This window comes from Andrographis paniculata, unplaced genomic scaffold (genome assembly GCF_009805555.1).
Source record: "Andrographis paniculata isolate CXL003 unplaced genomic scaffold, ASM980555v1 Contig55END, whole genome shotgun sequence".
Taxonomy (NCBI): Eukaryota; Viridiplantae; Streptophyta; class Magnoliopsida; order Lamiales; family Acanthaceae; genus Andrographis; species Andrographis paniculata.
This window is the reverse complement of record NW_026137590.1, coordinates 3,983,545-3,998,710: the sequence shown is the minus strand read 5'-3', so window position 1 is coordinate 3,998,710 and position 15,166 is coordinate 3,983,545. Positions and strand designations below refer to the sequence as shown.

The 15,166-nt window shown below is 23.8% G+C and overlaps 1 protein-coding gene across 1 annotated transcript; it reads right to left on the bottom strand.

Moving 5' to 3' along the window:
* Window positions 1–1,232: 1,232 nt before the first annotated feature.
* LOC127256374 (auxin efflux carrier component 5) lies at window positions 1,233–10,908 on the bottom strand. Its single transcript, XM_051282352.1, has 5 exons — window positions 10,153–10,908; window positions 9,555–9,640; window positions 7,490–7,647; window positions 2,866–2,942; window positions 1,233–1,442 (listed from the first exon to the last, which is right to left on the bottom strand). The coding sequence occupies exons 1-5, from the start codon at window positions 10,887–10,889 to the stop codon at window positions 1,370–1,372; spliced, it is 1,131 nt and encodes a 376-aa protein (XP_051138309.1). The 5' UTR covers window positions 10,890–10,908; the 3' UTR covers window positions 1,233–1,369.
* Between the last annotated feature and the right edge of the window lie 4,258 nt (window positions 10,909–15,166).

The following is a 15,166-nucleotide window of genomic DNA, read 5'->3' as shown; positions in this document are numbered from 1 at the left end:
GGAGCGACTTTACTCTCGCACCCAACAATCATATATGTATATCATATCTATATATATATAGGCAATATGATTTTTCATTTTTTTATTAATTTTTTTTTAAATACTATTTCCTCCATCCCACGAAATTAGTTAATTTTTTTTTTTATCCGTTCCAAGAAATTAGTCCACCTTCCTATTATAATAATAATTAATAACTAATATTTCAAATTAAAAAACTTAACTATATTTTAACTTACTAATATCTTTAGTTTCATTATTTGTTATTTGTAAATTTAGAAGTTGGCTAAAATTTTGAATAATAAAAATAAAATAAATATTTAATATGATATAAATAAATATTCATTAAATTTTAATTTTTTTAAATTAAATTTTAATGTAATATATAATAAATAATGATGTTTGGTTTGGAATTTTATGGCTGAAAAATTAATTAAAAATGAGATTTGATATTGATTTTTTTTATGTTCAAAAATATATAAAATAGAACCTATTTATCATGCAAAATTACAAACTTATTTTTAATTTTGGTATTTTAACGTAAAATATTATATTCTAATACCGTGTATACAGTTGATCAGTTAGAGATGGTTTGAGACAATATACCAAAAATATCGAAATATATTGTATAACAAACCAAATTTTTTTGTTTATTAAAAAATGATATCGATATTGTATCGAATAATCAATATATACAACAATACCGATTTTTTTTTTTTCATTATCTATATATACTGAAAATATTTAACTGTATATCATTATCATACAAAATAATTCATATCGTACCGAAATTTTGAAATTTTGAAAATTTTAGGTATTTTTTTTACGAGTATGCATGTTACTTCTGCAATTCATTATTTTTTATTCACAAATTAGGTATACCAAAATATTTGTACGGTATTGGTACGGTAAAATATTATACAAAAGATGTTGGTACCATATACGATGTGATATTAAAGTTGGTATGTCATAACGAACTATTTCTAACAACCAAATTTGAAAAAATTTATGTACTGCTTATATAAAATTTTTGTTATTACATTTATTATTGTATAAATTACATTTAAGTTATTATTATTATTATTATTATTATTATTATTATTATTATTATTATCATCTAAATGCATGTATTGATTTACAATAAATACAATTATTATTATTTTTAAATAATTTCAGTAAATAAAAAATTCAATATTTAAAAGTTAAAATAAAAAATATTTTAACTTTCAATTTACATTTTATCAAATAAAAAATATTTAATATAATACTTTATTACATTCATTAATCAAACTAATTAACTATCTAATACAATATTTCTTATGTTGTGTATCCAAAAGAAAATGGACTAATTCCACAATGGAGGGAGTATCAATTAGTGAACAAATTCCAGAATTGCATAATAACCTACTAGCACAGGGAGGGACACGAACATGCCGAAGATAACCCTGAAAAAATAAAAAAATTATACATTATTTGAATTCAAAATGTTATACTCTTTCCGTTACATAACAAAGTATCTATTTTTCCATTTTATTCCGTCCAATAACAAAGTATCCATTTCCTTTTTTTTTTAGTAACTGTACTATCTACCTAACATTACAAATACCCTTACAACTTACAATATATTGCGCAAATGTCATTATTTTTATATCACACATACTAATAAAGTTATTTTAGTTATTTATACTTTATTCCTATTATATCCCAATATAATACTAATATTTCTAAAACTACGTGCAAAAAGCAAATGGATATTTCTTTATTGGACGGAAGAAGTATTAAAAAAATCTCATTGAATTAAAATAATCATAATATTAATTTTTTTTTTTTTATCATTGAAATAATTCAAAAGATATCTAAGTACACTGTACCCATTTTTTATGTTTTCACTACAACTTAATATAATACTAAATATTAAAAATTTTACGTGAAAAAAAGTAAATAACAATCTTTCTACGGGACGGAGGAAGTATTATTGTTTTTATAGTATTCATAAGAAAATATATATTATTAAAAAGCATCACCTTCAAAACCCACAGTTTATTTTTTAAAAGAAAATTATATATTTTTTAAAAGAAAATTATATTGAAAAGTTATTTATAATACAAATAAAAAAACATTACATTCGATGTCTATATCTATAAGATGCAACATATATTTTTCACTCAATTTTTTTTTTTTTTTTTTATGTTTTTAACAATCCAAAACAACAAAAATGTTTTTTATTTTTCAAAAAAAAAAAAAAAGTAACATAATTAAAGAATCCTAATAATTAAATGTAATAAGTAAAACATTGTGTTCTTCCAACAAACAAATTTTGACACACTTATCAATTAATATTATAAACAATAATATATATATATATATATATTCACATAAAGTATAATATATATTGTCTATTAAAAATTAATTATTCAATGCAAAATATAATTTTTTTGTCAACGACACATTTTTTTATACTTAACGTCGATAAAAGCTCAAACTAAAAAAAATAAAACCAATACATAATTATACTCCCTCTGTTCCATCTTAGTTATCCGGTTTTATGTAGATACGGAAATTTAATCTAAACAATTATATAATTAGTAAATAATTAAAAAAATATATAAGTAAAAATAACTATTGTATGATACATATAATTATAAATTAAGATTAAAATAATTAATTAATTTAATTATCATTAAAAATATTATAAATTAAGAAATTTAAGATACTATAAAAATATATAATTATTTTCCAAAAAACAAAATAAATAAATTATGTGAGACAGACGAAAATAAAAAATATGATCAAATTATGTATAAAGAATGAAGTACATATTAATTCTCCAGATATTTAATAATAATAATAATAATAATAAGTACTCACGCTGTGCTGAGAACATCTGCATGCAGTCCATATTCTTTGGCGAAGATAAATGAGGTGATCGACTGTGGAAGTGCTGCCTGAATCAAATAATACATGCATATAACATTAATTAATTATTTAATAATTAAATTGCATATTGTGTGTAAGTAACAATACATCACTACTCTTTTTTTTCTTTTTTTTTTTTTTTATGTAAATTTTACATGTAGTTTTAACATATGTAACAATCTTAAAAATTTGAATTATTATAGCTTACATTTATACTAATGACAATATACATGTAAAACATACATTTTTTTAATAATTATATGCACTAATTTTTGATTTTGTGAGCCATTTTAATAATACAAAGTTCAATTATTCGGTAAAATTAATAAATTATGCATATGTAATTTCCTATTTTCTTAATTGACATCTATTCCTTAACTCGTCCTTCTCCTTTATCTCTTGATTTCAATAATAATAATAAATAATAGGGTTTTTTTCGCAATTTTTTGGCCGAAATTTTACTATTCAATTTTTATAATTTCTATAAATATATATTACTATTTCTTCTCACCAAAAATTACATGCCAATCACTATTCAAAAAAAAAAAAAACTACAAACCAAACACACCCTACAAATTGATGGACTACAATACATTCATGCCATCAAAATCTTTTGTTATTATTTTTTATTTGGTATGTTTTAATTTTATACTCATTTGTTCACAAAAATTAGCCTCCATTGAGCTGGGCACATAAATTCAAAAAATGAATATTATATTAAAAATTTTAATTTGGTATATTATAATTTTATATTTCTTTTTTCCGCAAAAATTAGACCATATTGGAGTTGAGACGTAGATTGCAAAAATAATATTATATTAAAAAAATAAAATAAGTAAAATAAGTAATTGAGAATATTTTTTGAAAATATAATTAGTAATTAAGTGGAATGAAGAAAGAATGCAATAAATATAGTGACAATAAGAATGTCAATCGAAATCGAAATTGGTAATTCGGATATTTGAATTCGATTTTTTCGGAAATTTATAAAAAAAAATAAAATAAAATTCCGACCAAATTCAATTTCAGTTTTTCAATTCAAACTTAATTTGAATTCAGTAATTATCGAATTGACCGAATTCAATATAAACATAATAAATTTGAATTATGATGATTCAAATTTATTAATTTATTTAAAATATTATACTAATATAATTAAATATGAATTAAATAAAATTATATAAAATTATAAATTTTTTAAGTTTGGTAATTTAGTATTACATAAAATAATTTTTTGAAAAATAAAATATATGTATATATAATATTAAATAAAATAATTATTTGAATTCAGAATCGATAAATCCGAATTAAAAAATGGTAAAATTAAATTCAAATAAATTTTGAAAATATTGAATTCGGCATATCTGAATATCATCAGAATCACCAAATTACCGAATTTGAATTTTCGAATTTAATTCAAATTCGATCGGTAAATCGAAATTTGATAATTTCAAACACCTATACCGACAATTATAGTAAATTAGTGGTGAATAGAATGTAATAATTAAATACTGAATTTTTTTACTTTAATAAGTAATTAGATAAATTTAACAAACAGATAAAAAAAAAAAAAAAAAAAAACCTAAAATGATAGGAACTTGTGGGCGTAATTATTTATTGGCATACATACTTTCTAATTTTACTATTCAAAATATCATTTATTAAGATACTATTAACAAAATTATACAATTATATTTAAAAAGTCCAATAGAAACGAAATATGGAATCAATTTAAAAGGTCTTTATTTAAAAAAAGATATAAATATTATATGAAATATTTAATTATTCTTATAAAAGATCACATCAATTATATTAATTTTTAATTATTTTTCAAATTTTCTTAAATTTCAAAGTTTTCAAAAATTATGTTTACTTGTGAGGTTATAATTTTTTGTTTTGATTTTGAATAGTAAAATTTTGAATTGAAATAATTGTTTGATGTGATATAAATGTGTTGATGTGATGTTTTGAACGTAAAATTAGATTTTAGTGTAATAAAATAAATAAAAATTGGGTGTTTGATTTGATATATTTGAAGAAAAAAAAAGTTAAAATAGTAAAATCAAGTGTAAAACCTGACAAGTAAACAAATGAGACTCTATAATAAGAGATATATGTTCTACAAATTAAAATCATAGTTTCACATATATATATATATATAGAGCTGTTAACGATCCGAGTCGAGTCGAGCCGAGTCAAATTTTAAGTGTTCGTTAGCATTCGCGAACAAGGTTCGTGTTCGTTCGTTAAGCTTTTGAGCTCGTTCGTAGTGTTCGAGCTCGGCTCGTTAAGAATTTTTGTTGTTTGAGCTCGTGTTCGTGTTCGGCTCGTTTAGACTCGATTAAGCTCGTTCGAGTTCGTTCGAGCTAATTTGTCTTATTTTTTAAAATTTATATATAAATTATTAAGAAAATTTAAAATTATTTTATTTATATATTTTAAATTAATATTTTATTTATTTATAATTTATAATTTTATATGTATATATAATATTTATAATAAATATATTATTTAAACGAACGTTCGCGAACAAAGTCCGGGCTCGTTCGTTAACCAAACGAGTTTGTTTATATTGTTCGGCTCGGCTAGACTCGTTAACGTTCGCGAACAAGCTTTAACCAAGTCGAATCGAGCCGAACCGAGCCGACTTTTCGTTTAACAGCTCTATGTGTATATATTATATATATATATATATATAGAGAGAGAGAGAGAGACAGAGAGAGAGAGAGAGAGAGGACATAAGAATAATATTTATTTAATGGTTGTTGTTGATCGGTAGCATTTTGAAAGAATCAAATTCGATTCTTATATATGGTATAAATCAATAATGTTGTTATGATTGAACAATATAATAAATTTTGTTGGTTCGGATCCGATTCTAATTATTTAATTTAATATTTTCTATTAAGAAGCAGTAAATTTTCATTATAAGATTAAATAGTAAAAATATATATAAAAGAAACAAATCCAAAAAATAATTTATGGTTTGTTTGCTTTGGATATTTTTAATGCAATTTCATTTTTTTTTTATTTAAATCATGATATTTAACAATTATTTCACCTTAATTTTTTTTTTCTTAATTTTAAAACACACACACACACAAAAATCACATCCTTATTATATCTATATATAATATTGGGCATGTTAGATTTGTCTAATACATTTTAGTTCAAAAAACAAATCAAATTTAGTGGCAACATTCTAGTTATTTATTTTTTCAAAAATATTTTCACATTATTCACCAAATTTTTTTATAATTTAAATAGATTATATTCAAAATATTATATACAATATATATATATATATCACATCAATTATTTTTCTTACTTTTTTATTGTCAAAACTAACCCCTAAATTAATAGTATAAAAAATGAATTTTGAATGTATACTTCTTTTTTTTTTTTTTTTTTTACAAATTAAGCGAATTTGAAAATATATTTAAAAAAAAAAAAAAAAAAGAAAAAAAAAAGATTGGAAAGTTCAATTATACTATTTTTTTATAATTAAATTATATAATTAAGCAAAACAAATACTTCATTCCAAAATAATAAGAATAATAATACTAATAATCCTAAGGCTATATTTACTTATTTTCTTATAATTTATTAAAATCTTTTTTCTTATAAATATACATCAGAAATGATTTTACATTATTAAATATATACTCTCTCCGTCTCAATATAATAATTTTGATTAACATTTTTGTTCGTCCTGAAACAATAGTCTCATTTCTATAAATATTTACATCACTATAAAATTATCCTTACCTTTTTATTATTATTATACAAATATCATTACTTTTTACACTAATACGTCCACATGAGCAAAAAAGTCTTTTATTTATATGTTTTTACTAAATATCAATATAGTATCAATATTACTTCAATCTTGGGTCCAATCCAAATAAGACTAGTTTTGAAACGAAGGGATTACATCATATCAAACATTCATTTTATACTTAGGGAGTGTTTGCTCGGGAGTTTGGATTTTGAATTGTGATTTAAATAGTAAAAATTTTGAATTGTAATAATTGTATGATGTGATATAAATAGATGTTTTGTGATATTTTGAATGTAAAATTAATTTTTAGTATAATATAAAAATAAAAAAATAAGTGTTTGATTTGATATTTTAAAAAAAAATTAGATGAATAGTGAAAATCCGGAAAAATCCTCCAAAATAAGACACCCTAAATATTTTTCTTATGTTCAAAACAAATTTAAAAAGCTTACAAATATATCTAGACGCTATGGACTGTGATGATTTTTGTCACTTTGGTGTGTTTGTTTGTCGATTTTAATTTTTGGATTTGGATTTTTTAATAGTAATAATCTAAGATTGAATAGTTGTTTCATATTATATAAATAAAAGTTGATGAAATATTTTGAATATAAATAAATTTAAAATATAATATAAAAAAAAATATTTAATTTGATATTTCTTTTTCAAAAAAATATGAATAATAAAAATCTGTGTTAGAAAAAAAAAAAAAAAAAACAGTCGTTTGATTTATATGCTAATAAATAAATAAATATATATATATATAAAATGTGTGATAAATTAATGAAAGTGCACCTGTATGATTGCGACACGTAGGACGTCGCCGTGCAATCCAACGGCTAGAGAAGCAATGGCCATGGCGAGTGGGCCCAGAATAAATTTAAGTGCTAATCCAACTACTGTGAGACTTGCTCCACAGGCTATCACTTTTTCTTGCAATGCCATGAACAACCCTGCATTCATTAATATTATTATTATTATTATTATTATTTATTTATTTATTTTCGTTATTTTTATAAAATATAGTATAATATTTAATTAAAAAAAAAACCCATCAAATAAGTACATGCTTATACTTTAACTTATTGTATAGTATAATACAAAATTTAAAATAAAATAAATATTTGATAAAATAGTATTAAATAAATAATATGTTTTTATATAATGTTTTAAATAAAAAATAATTTTATTATTTCTTTTTTAATGTTCAAATTTATTTTCGCATTCTTTTTTTTTTGTTGTTAGTTATCTAAATTTGTTCAAGTTTCATTTTTAGTAAAAAAAAATATATATTTATTTATTTTTTAAAAATTTGTGTCCGGTAAAATGACCATACAATTGGACGACGGATGTGATAATATTTAATGAGAAAAGACTCTTGGGAATTATTTGGTTTTAAAACACAAATAAATGATTAATATTTAATAGATAATACTATTATGGTCTGTCAAATTTATTCTTAGTTTTTTTTTTAATATATCCGCTAAATTTATCTTATTAGTAATTTTAGCAAAATTAACAAATAAAGTGAATTTATTGCAATGATTTGTCCATTGTAAACTACCTTTACTTATACTTCTTTTTTACATGAAATAATTTCCGATAAAAAAAAAAAAAAAAAAAGTCATCATTTTAAAAATTGAACACAAAAATTAAGAAATAATGAATTTATATAAATGGAATATGCAAAAAGTATAGTCAGGTGCTATAGAAAATTTATTAATGAGTTAATAAAAAATATATAGTAAATTAAAAAATAATGAAAAAATTGATACTATAATTTTTTAGAATATAGTAATAAAATTATAGTTGGATAAAATGTTTTACTACAAATTAGAATGTGGCGGACAAAAAAAGAAAAAGAATATTGATATCATTTTGGCATACGGAAGGAATAATAACTAACAACAAAAATTATCGATTCTAAAATACTAAAATTATACAACTTGACTTTATTTGTATGTAAATTTTTATTCGAGTTTTTACTATCCATTAAAAAAAAAAAAAAAAAAATCCTAAAAGATAGTGTATTAAGCTAAAATTTTATTTATTATTTTTATATTACATTAAAAATCATTTTAAATTCAAATATTACATTAATATTCATTTATATCACATCAAATATTAGTTTCATCATTCAATTATGTCAGAGATAGTAAAATACAAAAAGAATGAAATTATATTTCAATGTCAGATATATGATTTCAATTCAAATAGAAAAAAAAAATAATACTAATAAAAAATTGAATAATGTGCAATAAACAGGATATAAATATTTTTTAAAAAAATAAATAAAACTTTAATATAATACTTTAAATAAAACTAAACATCAAATGTGATAAAAAGAAATATAAAATTTACGTATTTTATAAATAACATAACATAAAATTATAATAATTGTAAATGAGTCGAATTGAACAGAATTTGAAGTGTTTATAGTTGTTTGTTTAAGCTTAATGAATAAGACTCGTATTCATTCGTTAAAAATTAGAATTTGTTTGTAGTTTTCGAGCTCAACTCATTAAGCAATTTTATTGTATGATCTCGTGGTGTTCGTATTCAATTCGTTCAAACTTATTTGCTTGACCTTTTTTTCATTAAACCAAGAAAAGATTATTACTATTTTATTTTATTTTTAATTCATATACATACGATATTTTATTTTATTTTAAAATTTTTAATTTCATACATTCTTTGAAAATATATCATTTTAACGAATATTTGCGAACAAAATTCAAATTCGTTTGTAAATAAAAACAAGTGTATTTTTATATTGTTTAACGTTTATATTTACGAACGAGCTTAAATCAAATCGAATCAAATTGAATTTAGGAACAATTTAATTAGCTAAATAACTTACCCATGCTAAACATAGCAGTTCCAGTGGCAGCCCTGGACATGATCAAAATGGATCCTTCCATTAAACTTGGCATTCCAAAATGCCACCTGAATAATTATTTAATTATTTATTTAATATTCAGACATTAATAAATTAATAGTTGATTTAATAACTTTAAAACTATTTAAATAAATCAAGAATATCTATTATTCAAATGTAGGGTGTGTTTTGTCTGAGTTTTGGAAGGATTTTTCATATCAAGAATATGCGCGTATAGATATAAGAATTTAGATAAAATATAATTAATAAGTAATTAAAAAATTTATTAGTAAAAATAATTATTATATAGTAAAAAATTAATTATAAATTAAGATTAAAATAACTAAATAGTTTAATTAAAACTAAAAAAATTTAAATTTTAAAATTTAAAATATGATTAAAGGATAAATTATGTAGGACTGGCGAAAATAGAAAATAGGGACAAATCATGTGGGACGGAGAAAGTATTATTTACTTTTTTTTTTATTATTATTATATTAAAAAATAATTATATATTTAAAATGTTAAATGAGTATTTATTTATGTAACAGTTGAAATTATCAAACAAAAGTTGACTTACCTATTTGACAAGAATGCCCAAAGGATCCCAAACAAACAGGCGTAGGAATTCGGATTCTTCCCCATTTTCACACAAACCTCCTTCATCAAGTACCAAAACGAAACCCTAACGCCGGCCGCCGTCGCTGCCGCCGGATTTTTTTGTGGATCATCTTCTCCACCGGATTTACTCCGGCAATCCTCTTCGTCCTCTGCCGTTGAATCATTCTCATCGTCATCGTCATAATCACCACCATTTTCTGCGGCGGCGGCGCCGCCGCCGCTGGTCCGCCGGAGCTCCAAGACAAACAGAAGAATAGTGAGCCACACCAACGCCTGGAAGACCGACGACTGCACCACCAGGTCGACGGCGGCGGCGCCGTACATAGCCCTGAGGAGAGGGACGCCGACGACGAGAGAATTTGTGAGCGTAGAGAGAGAAAATCCGGTGATGAACCAGCACCACCCTCCGCCGCCGCCGCGGAACTTGGCCCATAAGGCGAGGACGGCGGCGATGATGACCTTGGAGGCGACGTCGGCGGCGATGAAGAGGAAGTTCATTCTGAAAGGGTCGACGTGGGCGGCGAATTCGAGGACGAAAAGAGGGTAAGTGAAATAGCAGACCATTTTGTTAATGGCTTCGCATTGCGGCGGATCGAAGACGCGCCACCACCGTACGGCGGCGTACCCTAAAATCAGCGCCGTATACAGCGGCGCGATCGCCACCACGACATTGTAAATGTCGCCCCATTCTATCATGTTAATTTTGAATGGTCGAATAGGTTTAGGGTTTGCTCTAGTGTATTAGCAACCTAGGGTTATATATTTATTTCTTGGAATCTAATCAAAAGTTGCGTGTTTGCTTGGACGATTTTGTAAGATTTTTATTATTTATTCATTTTTTTTATAATATTAAATCAAATATTTATTTTTTATTTTTTATTTTTTATATTATATTAAAAATTAATTTTTCATTTAAAATAGGATAAATTGTTTTTTAAGTCTCGTGTCTGACCCTTTTATCATTTTAGGACTCTAAGTGAACTTCGTCTGAAAATAGTTCCGTAAGTAAAAATATTTTGCTAAAATGATCCTCTGGTGCTGGACTCGCCACACTGGCAGTCGTTGCTGACGTGACACTGACGCGACTGATATATCATTGTCACGTCGGATGATCATTTTAGCTGGAAAAAATTTACTTGCATGACTATTTTGAAACAAAGTTCATTTAAATGACCTAAAAATGATAAAAGAGGTCATATACGGAACTAAAAAATATTTTACCAAGACATTTTATAAAATAAAAAATAAAAAATAATTTCACATTTCTCTGACGTGAAATCTATGTGGCGATGATTGTTAGCCGCTTCAGCGCCACATCAGCAACAGCGGGCCAGTTTGGCGAGTCCATAACCAAATAACCATTTCAGAGAAAAATTTTTATTTAGGGACTATTTTCATCGAACAAATGTGAAATTTTGTAAGATAAAAAATATATTTAATAATATTTTTTAGAAAATTAGTACAAATTAATAATCTCTAAAGTTCAAAAAATATCAAACAAATTAAATACGTCTGTGTCTTCGTTTGACAATAGTACTTTTTTTTTTTTTGGTCGTATACTTATTAGAGCACCGGCAATGAAGAAATACTACTTTGGGGTTCTCCATGTCCGCATAATGCTTTCTTTTTCTACCGTATAAATAAAATGAAATAAAATAAAACATATATATTTATATCTAAATTAAAATTATTTATTTTTAAAATTAAGTATAACAATAAAAAGGGATAAATTTACGGTTTAAAAGTCCCATAAAATGTATATTTCTTTAGTAAAATTTTTTTAAATTTGACTATTTGAACTCTGTGTTTTTTGAAAAAAATATATTTTTTTCTCTCACAAAACGTCCCATCAAACATTATTTTTATACCAAATTCAAACTAATTTTTTTCCAAATTCATGAAAAGAAACACACCAAATACTAACTAAATTATTTATGGGCTATTTCACTAAATCAAATAAGAAAAACTTTCTGAATTGCAATTAAAAATAAAAAAATAAAAGCAAAAGCAAGGGAACGGTTAGGGTGCTGATTTTGAAATTTCAGGACGGTTTTCAAATCAGCACCCGTAATATATATAGACAACACACAATCTTATTATGCACAACACATGTTGTATAGTAAAGACATGTGTTGTTGATTTATAATTATAAGTGTGTTGTATAACAGTACGTGGTGTACTGAAATCAACTATTATTTATATTGTATAAGACTATAATATGTGTTGTTAGTTCATACGTTGTATTTGTTTTACTGATTCATAATTACAAGTGTGATGTATGAAAATATGTGGTGTGCTGAAATCAACTATTATTTGTGTTGTGTAAGACTATAACATTTGTTGTTAGTTCATGTGTTGTATTTGTATTATATCAATGCATACAGTGTTCTGTTTGTAGTAACACTGTGTGTTGTTTGATAGCACATAATGTGCTGCAATGTGTTGTCATCATTAAAATTCAGCATCGTAGGCGCCCCAAAAACAATTATTTAGATTTAAATTAAGGGTAAAATTAATTTCAACATGTGTTAATTTTTTTTTATCAAATCAGCAGCCTATTATAGTTCATTAAGGAATCAACTATAATTAAGGCAACAAAATACTTACTCATCCTAGTTAATTTGTCCACTTTAATTTGAGCTATGGAGTTTTAGGTATTATGTAATTAGTACGTAATTAAGAAGTGTATTAGTAAAAATAATTATAATATAATAAAAAATAATTATAAATTAATATTAAGATAACTAAATAGCTTAATTAAATAAAAAAATTATAAATTATTAATTTTAAAATATAATTAAATGTATAATTATATTTTCAAGAAAAAATAGACAATTTATATGAGACGAATGAATATGAAAAGAGTAAATAAATTAAGTGAGACGGAATGAGTAAATAATGATGGTAAAGTCTATCTATTCAAAATAGGTAAATATTTTATTTATTTATTTATTTTTGTATTCGATCGGTGAACTCAATGTCTAGATTTGATACCCAATCTCAAAGCCCACAACTCGGTTCAGTACTTCATTAAATGATGTGATACTTATAATTACATTTTACAAATTAACTCATCTATTTTTTACTATCCTAATTTTGATTTAAGAAAAGATGAAATATTTAATTTTCAAAGTTAAATATTTATTCGACGGGTTGCAACCCGTGTTGATCCGGAGAAGTCAGCATGGTATTGATTTAACCAGATCAGCATATGCTAGTGGGGTGACCACCATATGTGTATACATATCTCAGCATATGTTGTGTTATAAAGTAGCATATATGCTGAGTTATAATATAATATATATTGAAATATGTGTAAATATATGTTGGTCATTCCTACCGCATATGTTGATTCGGTCAAATCAACATCATGCTCTTGTTCGACACTTGATTTCTCACATTCTCTTGGAACAAAAATTCCACGAGATGTCTCTGTCGTACACGGACACACACTCATGTACACACATGCATATATATATATATATAGATATAGATATATATGTATGTCTTAAGCATGCATGTAAAGCCATTGAATTTAATTATATTTATATGTGTATTCGAGAATAGTATATCGAATTAATCAACCCCATGTTTTGTTATTATTCTCTTTATCACACACTCACACAATTAATACATATAGATGCTTTTATATATATATATATATATATATATACTTGTTTTGTGAAAGTTCTAGTGTAAGTAGGGTTTATTCTTTATCTTTAAAATCTTCAATTTCACAAAATATCGACTATCGCTTAGCTTTAAAATATACTAATGTGAATGGATGAAATTAAACTAAACCCTAGTTTATGTTGATAATTCCATGAGCATATGTGCATGGTTCTATATATATATATATATATACATACATACATACATATATATATATATTAGAGTTCGATTTTAATCTCGTACTAACCATCATTTAAAATTATACAAACAAAATTAATTATAATTATTATTCAAATCCACAACCCTCAAACGAACAAACATCGGAATTATGTGCAAATCAATAATTTATTATGTTTCTATTTGTTTGGGGGTTTGGATTTTGAGTTAGGATTTGAATAGTAAAAATTTTTGAATTTGAATAGTTGTATGATGTGATATAAATAAGTGTTGATGTGATGTTTTGAATGTAAAATTGATTTTTAGTATAATATAAAAATGAAAAATAGGTGTTTGATTTGATGTTTTTGGGGAAAAAAATTGGATGAATAATGTAAATTCAATCCAATCCCCCAAACAAACACATCCTAAATTAAGATCTAATTATATATTAGAAATAATATATTCTCTCTGTCTCATATATCTTGCAATATTTTTTTTTAATTGTCCCACATACTTGCAATATTTTCAAAATAGAAAATAATTAACTCATTAATACATATATACTACTCTCTTTGTCCTTGATATAATGTTAGGGTTACTATAGACACGAAATTCAAAAGGAGTATGTTTAGTAAATAAATTAAGAATGTATTAGTAAAAATAATTATAAATTAAAGTTAAAATAACTAATTAGTATAATTTAAAATTTAAAATTTTGAAAATTAAAAATTTTAAATAAAGAAAAGTGACATAAGATTGGAGAATGACAAAAAGTAGAAAATGTGGTATTATATGTGAGACTAAGGGAGTACAATTCATCTCATTATATCACAAAAAATAAATAAATAAAATATACATATTTTTCTCTCTTATTACATCATTTAATTCTCAAATCATTATACTTAATACTCTACTCATTTAAATTATTATGTCGCTAATCAAATGTATTACTTTATATGGAACGGGGAGAATATTTTTTACAAAACACCAAAAAATAAAAAACAAATAAACATAATTACTATATAATAAAGAAAAATCTAAACAAAACTCCAACTAAATAGAACCAAAAACTTTATATGTATACTTAATATGGGAGATTTAAGGATAGACCGAGAATTTACCCGGAGCGCATTTTAATAGTA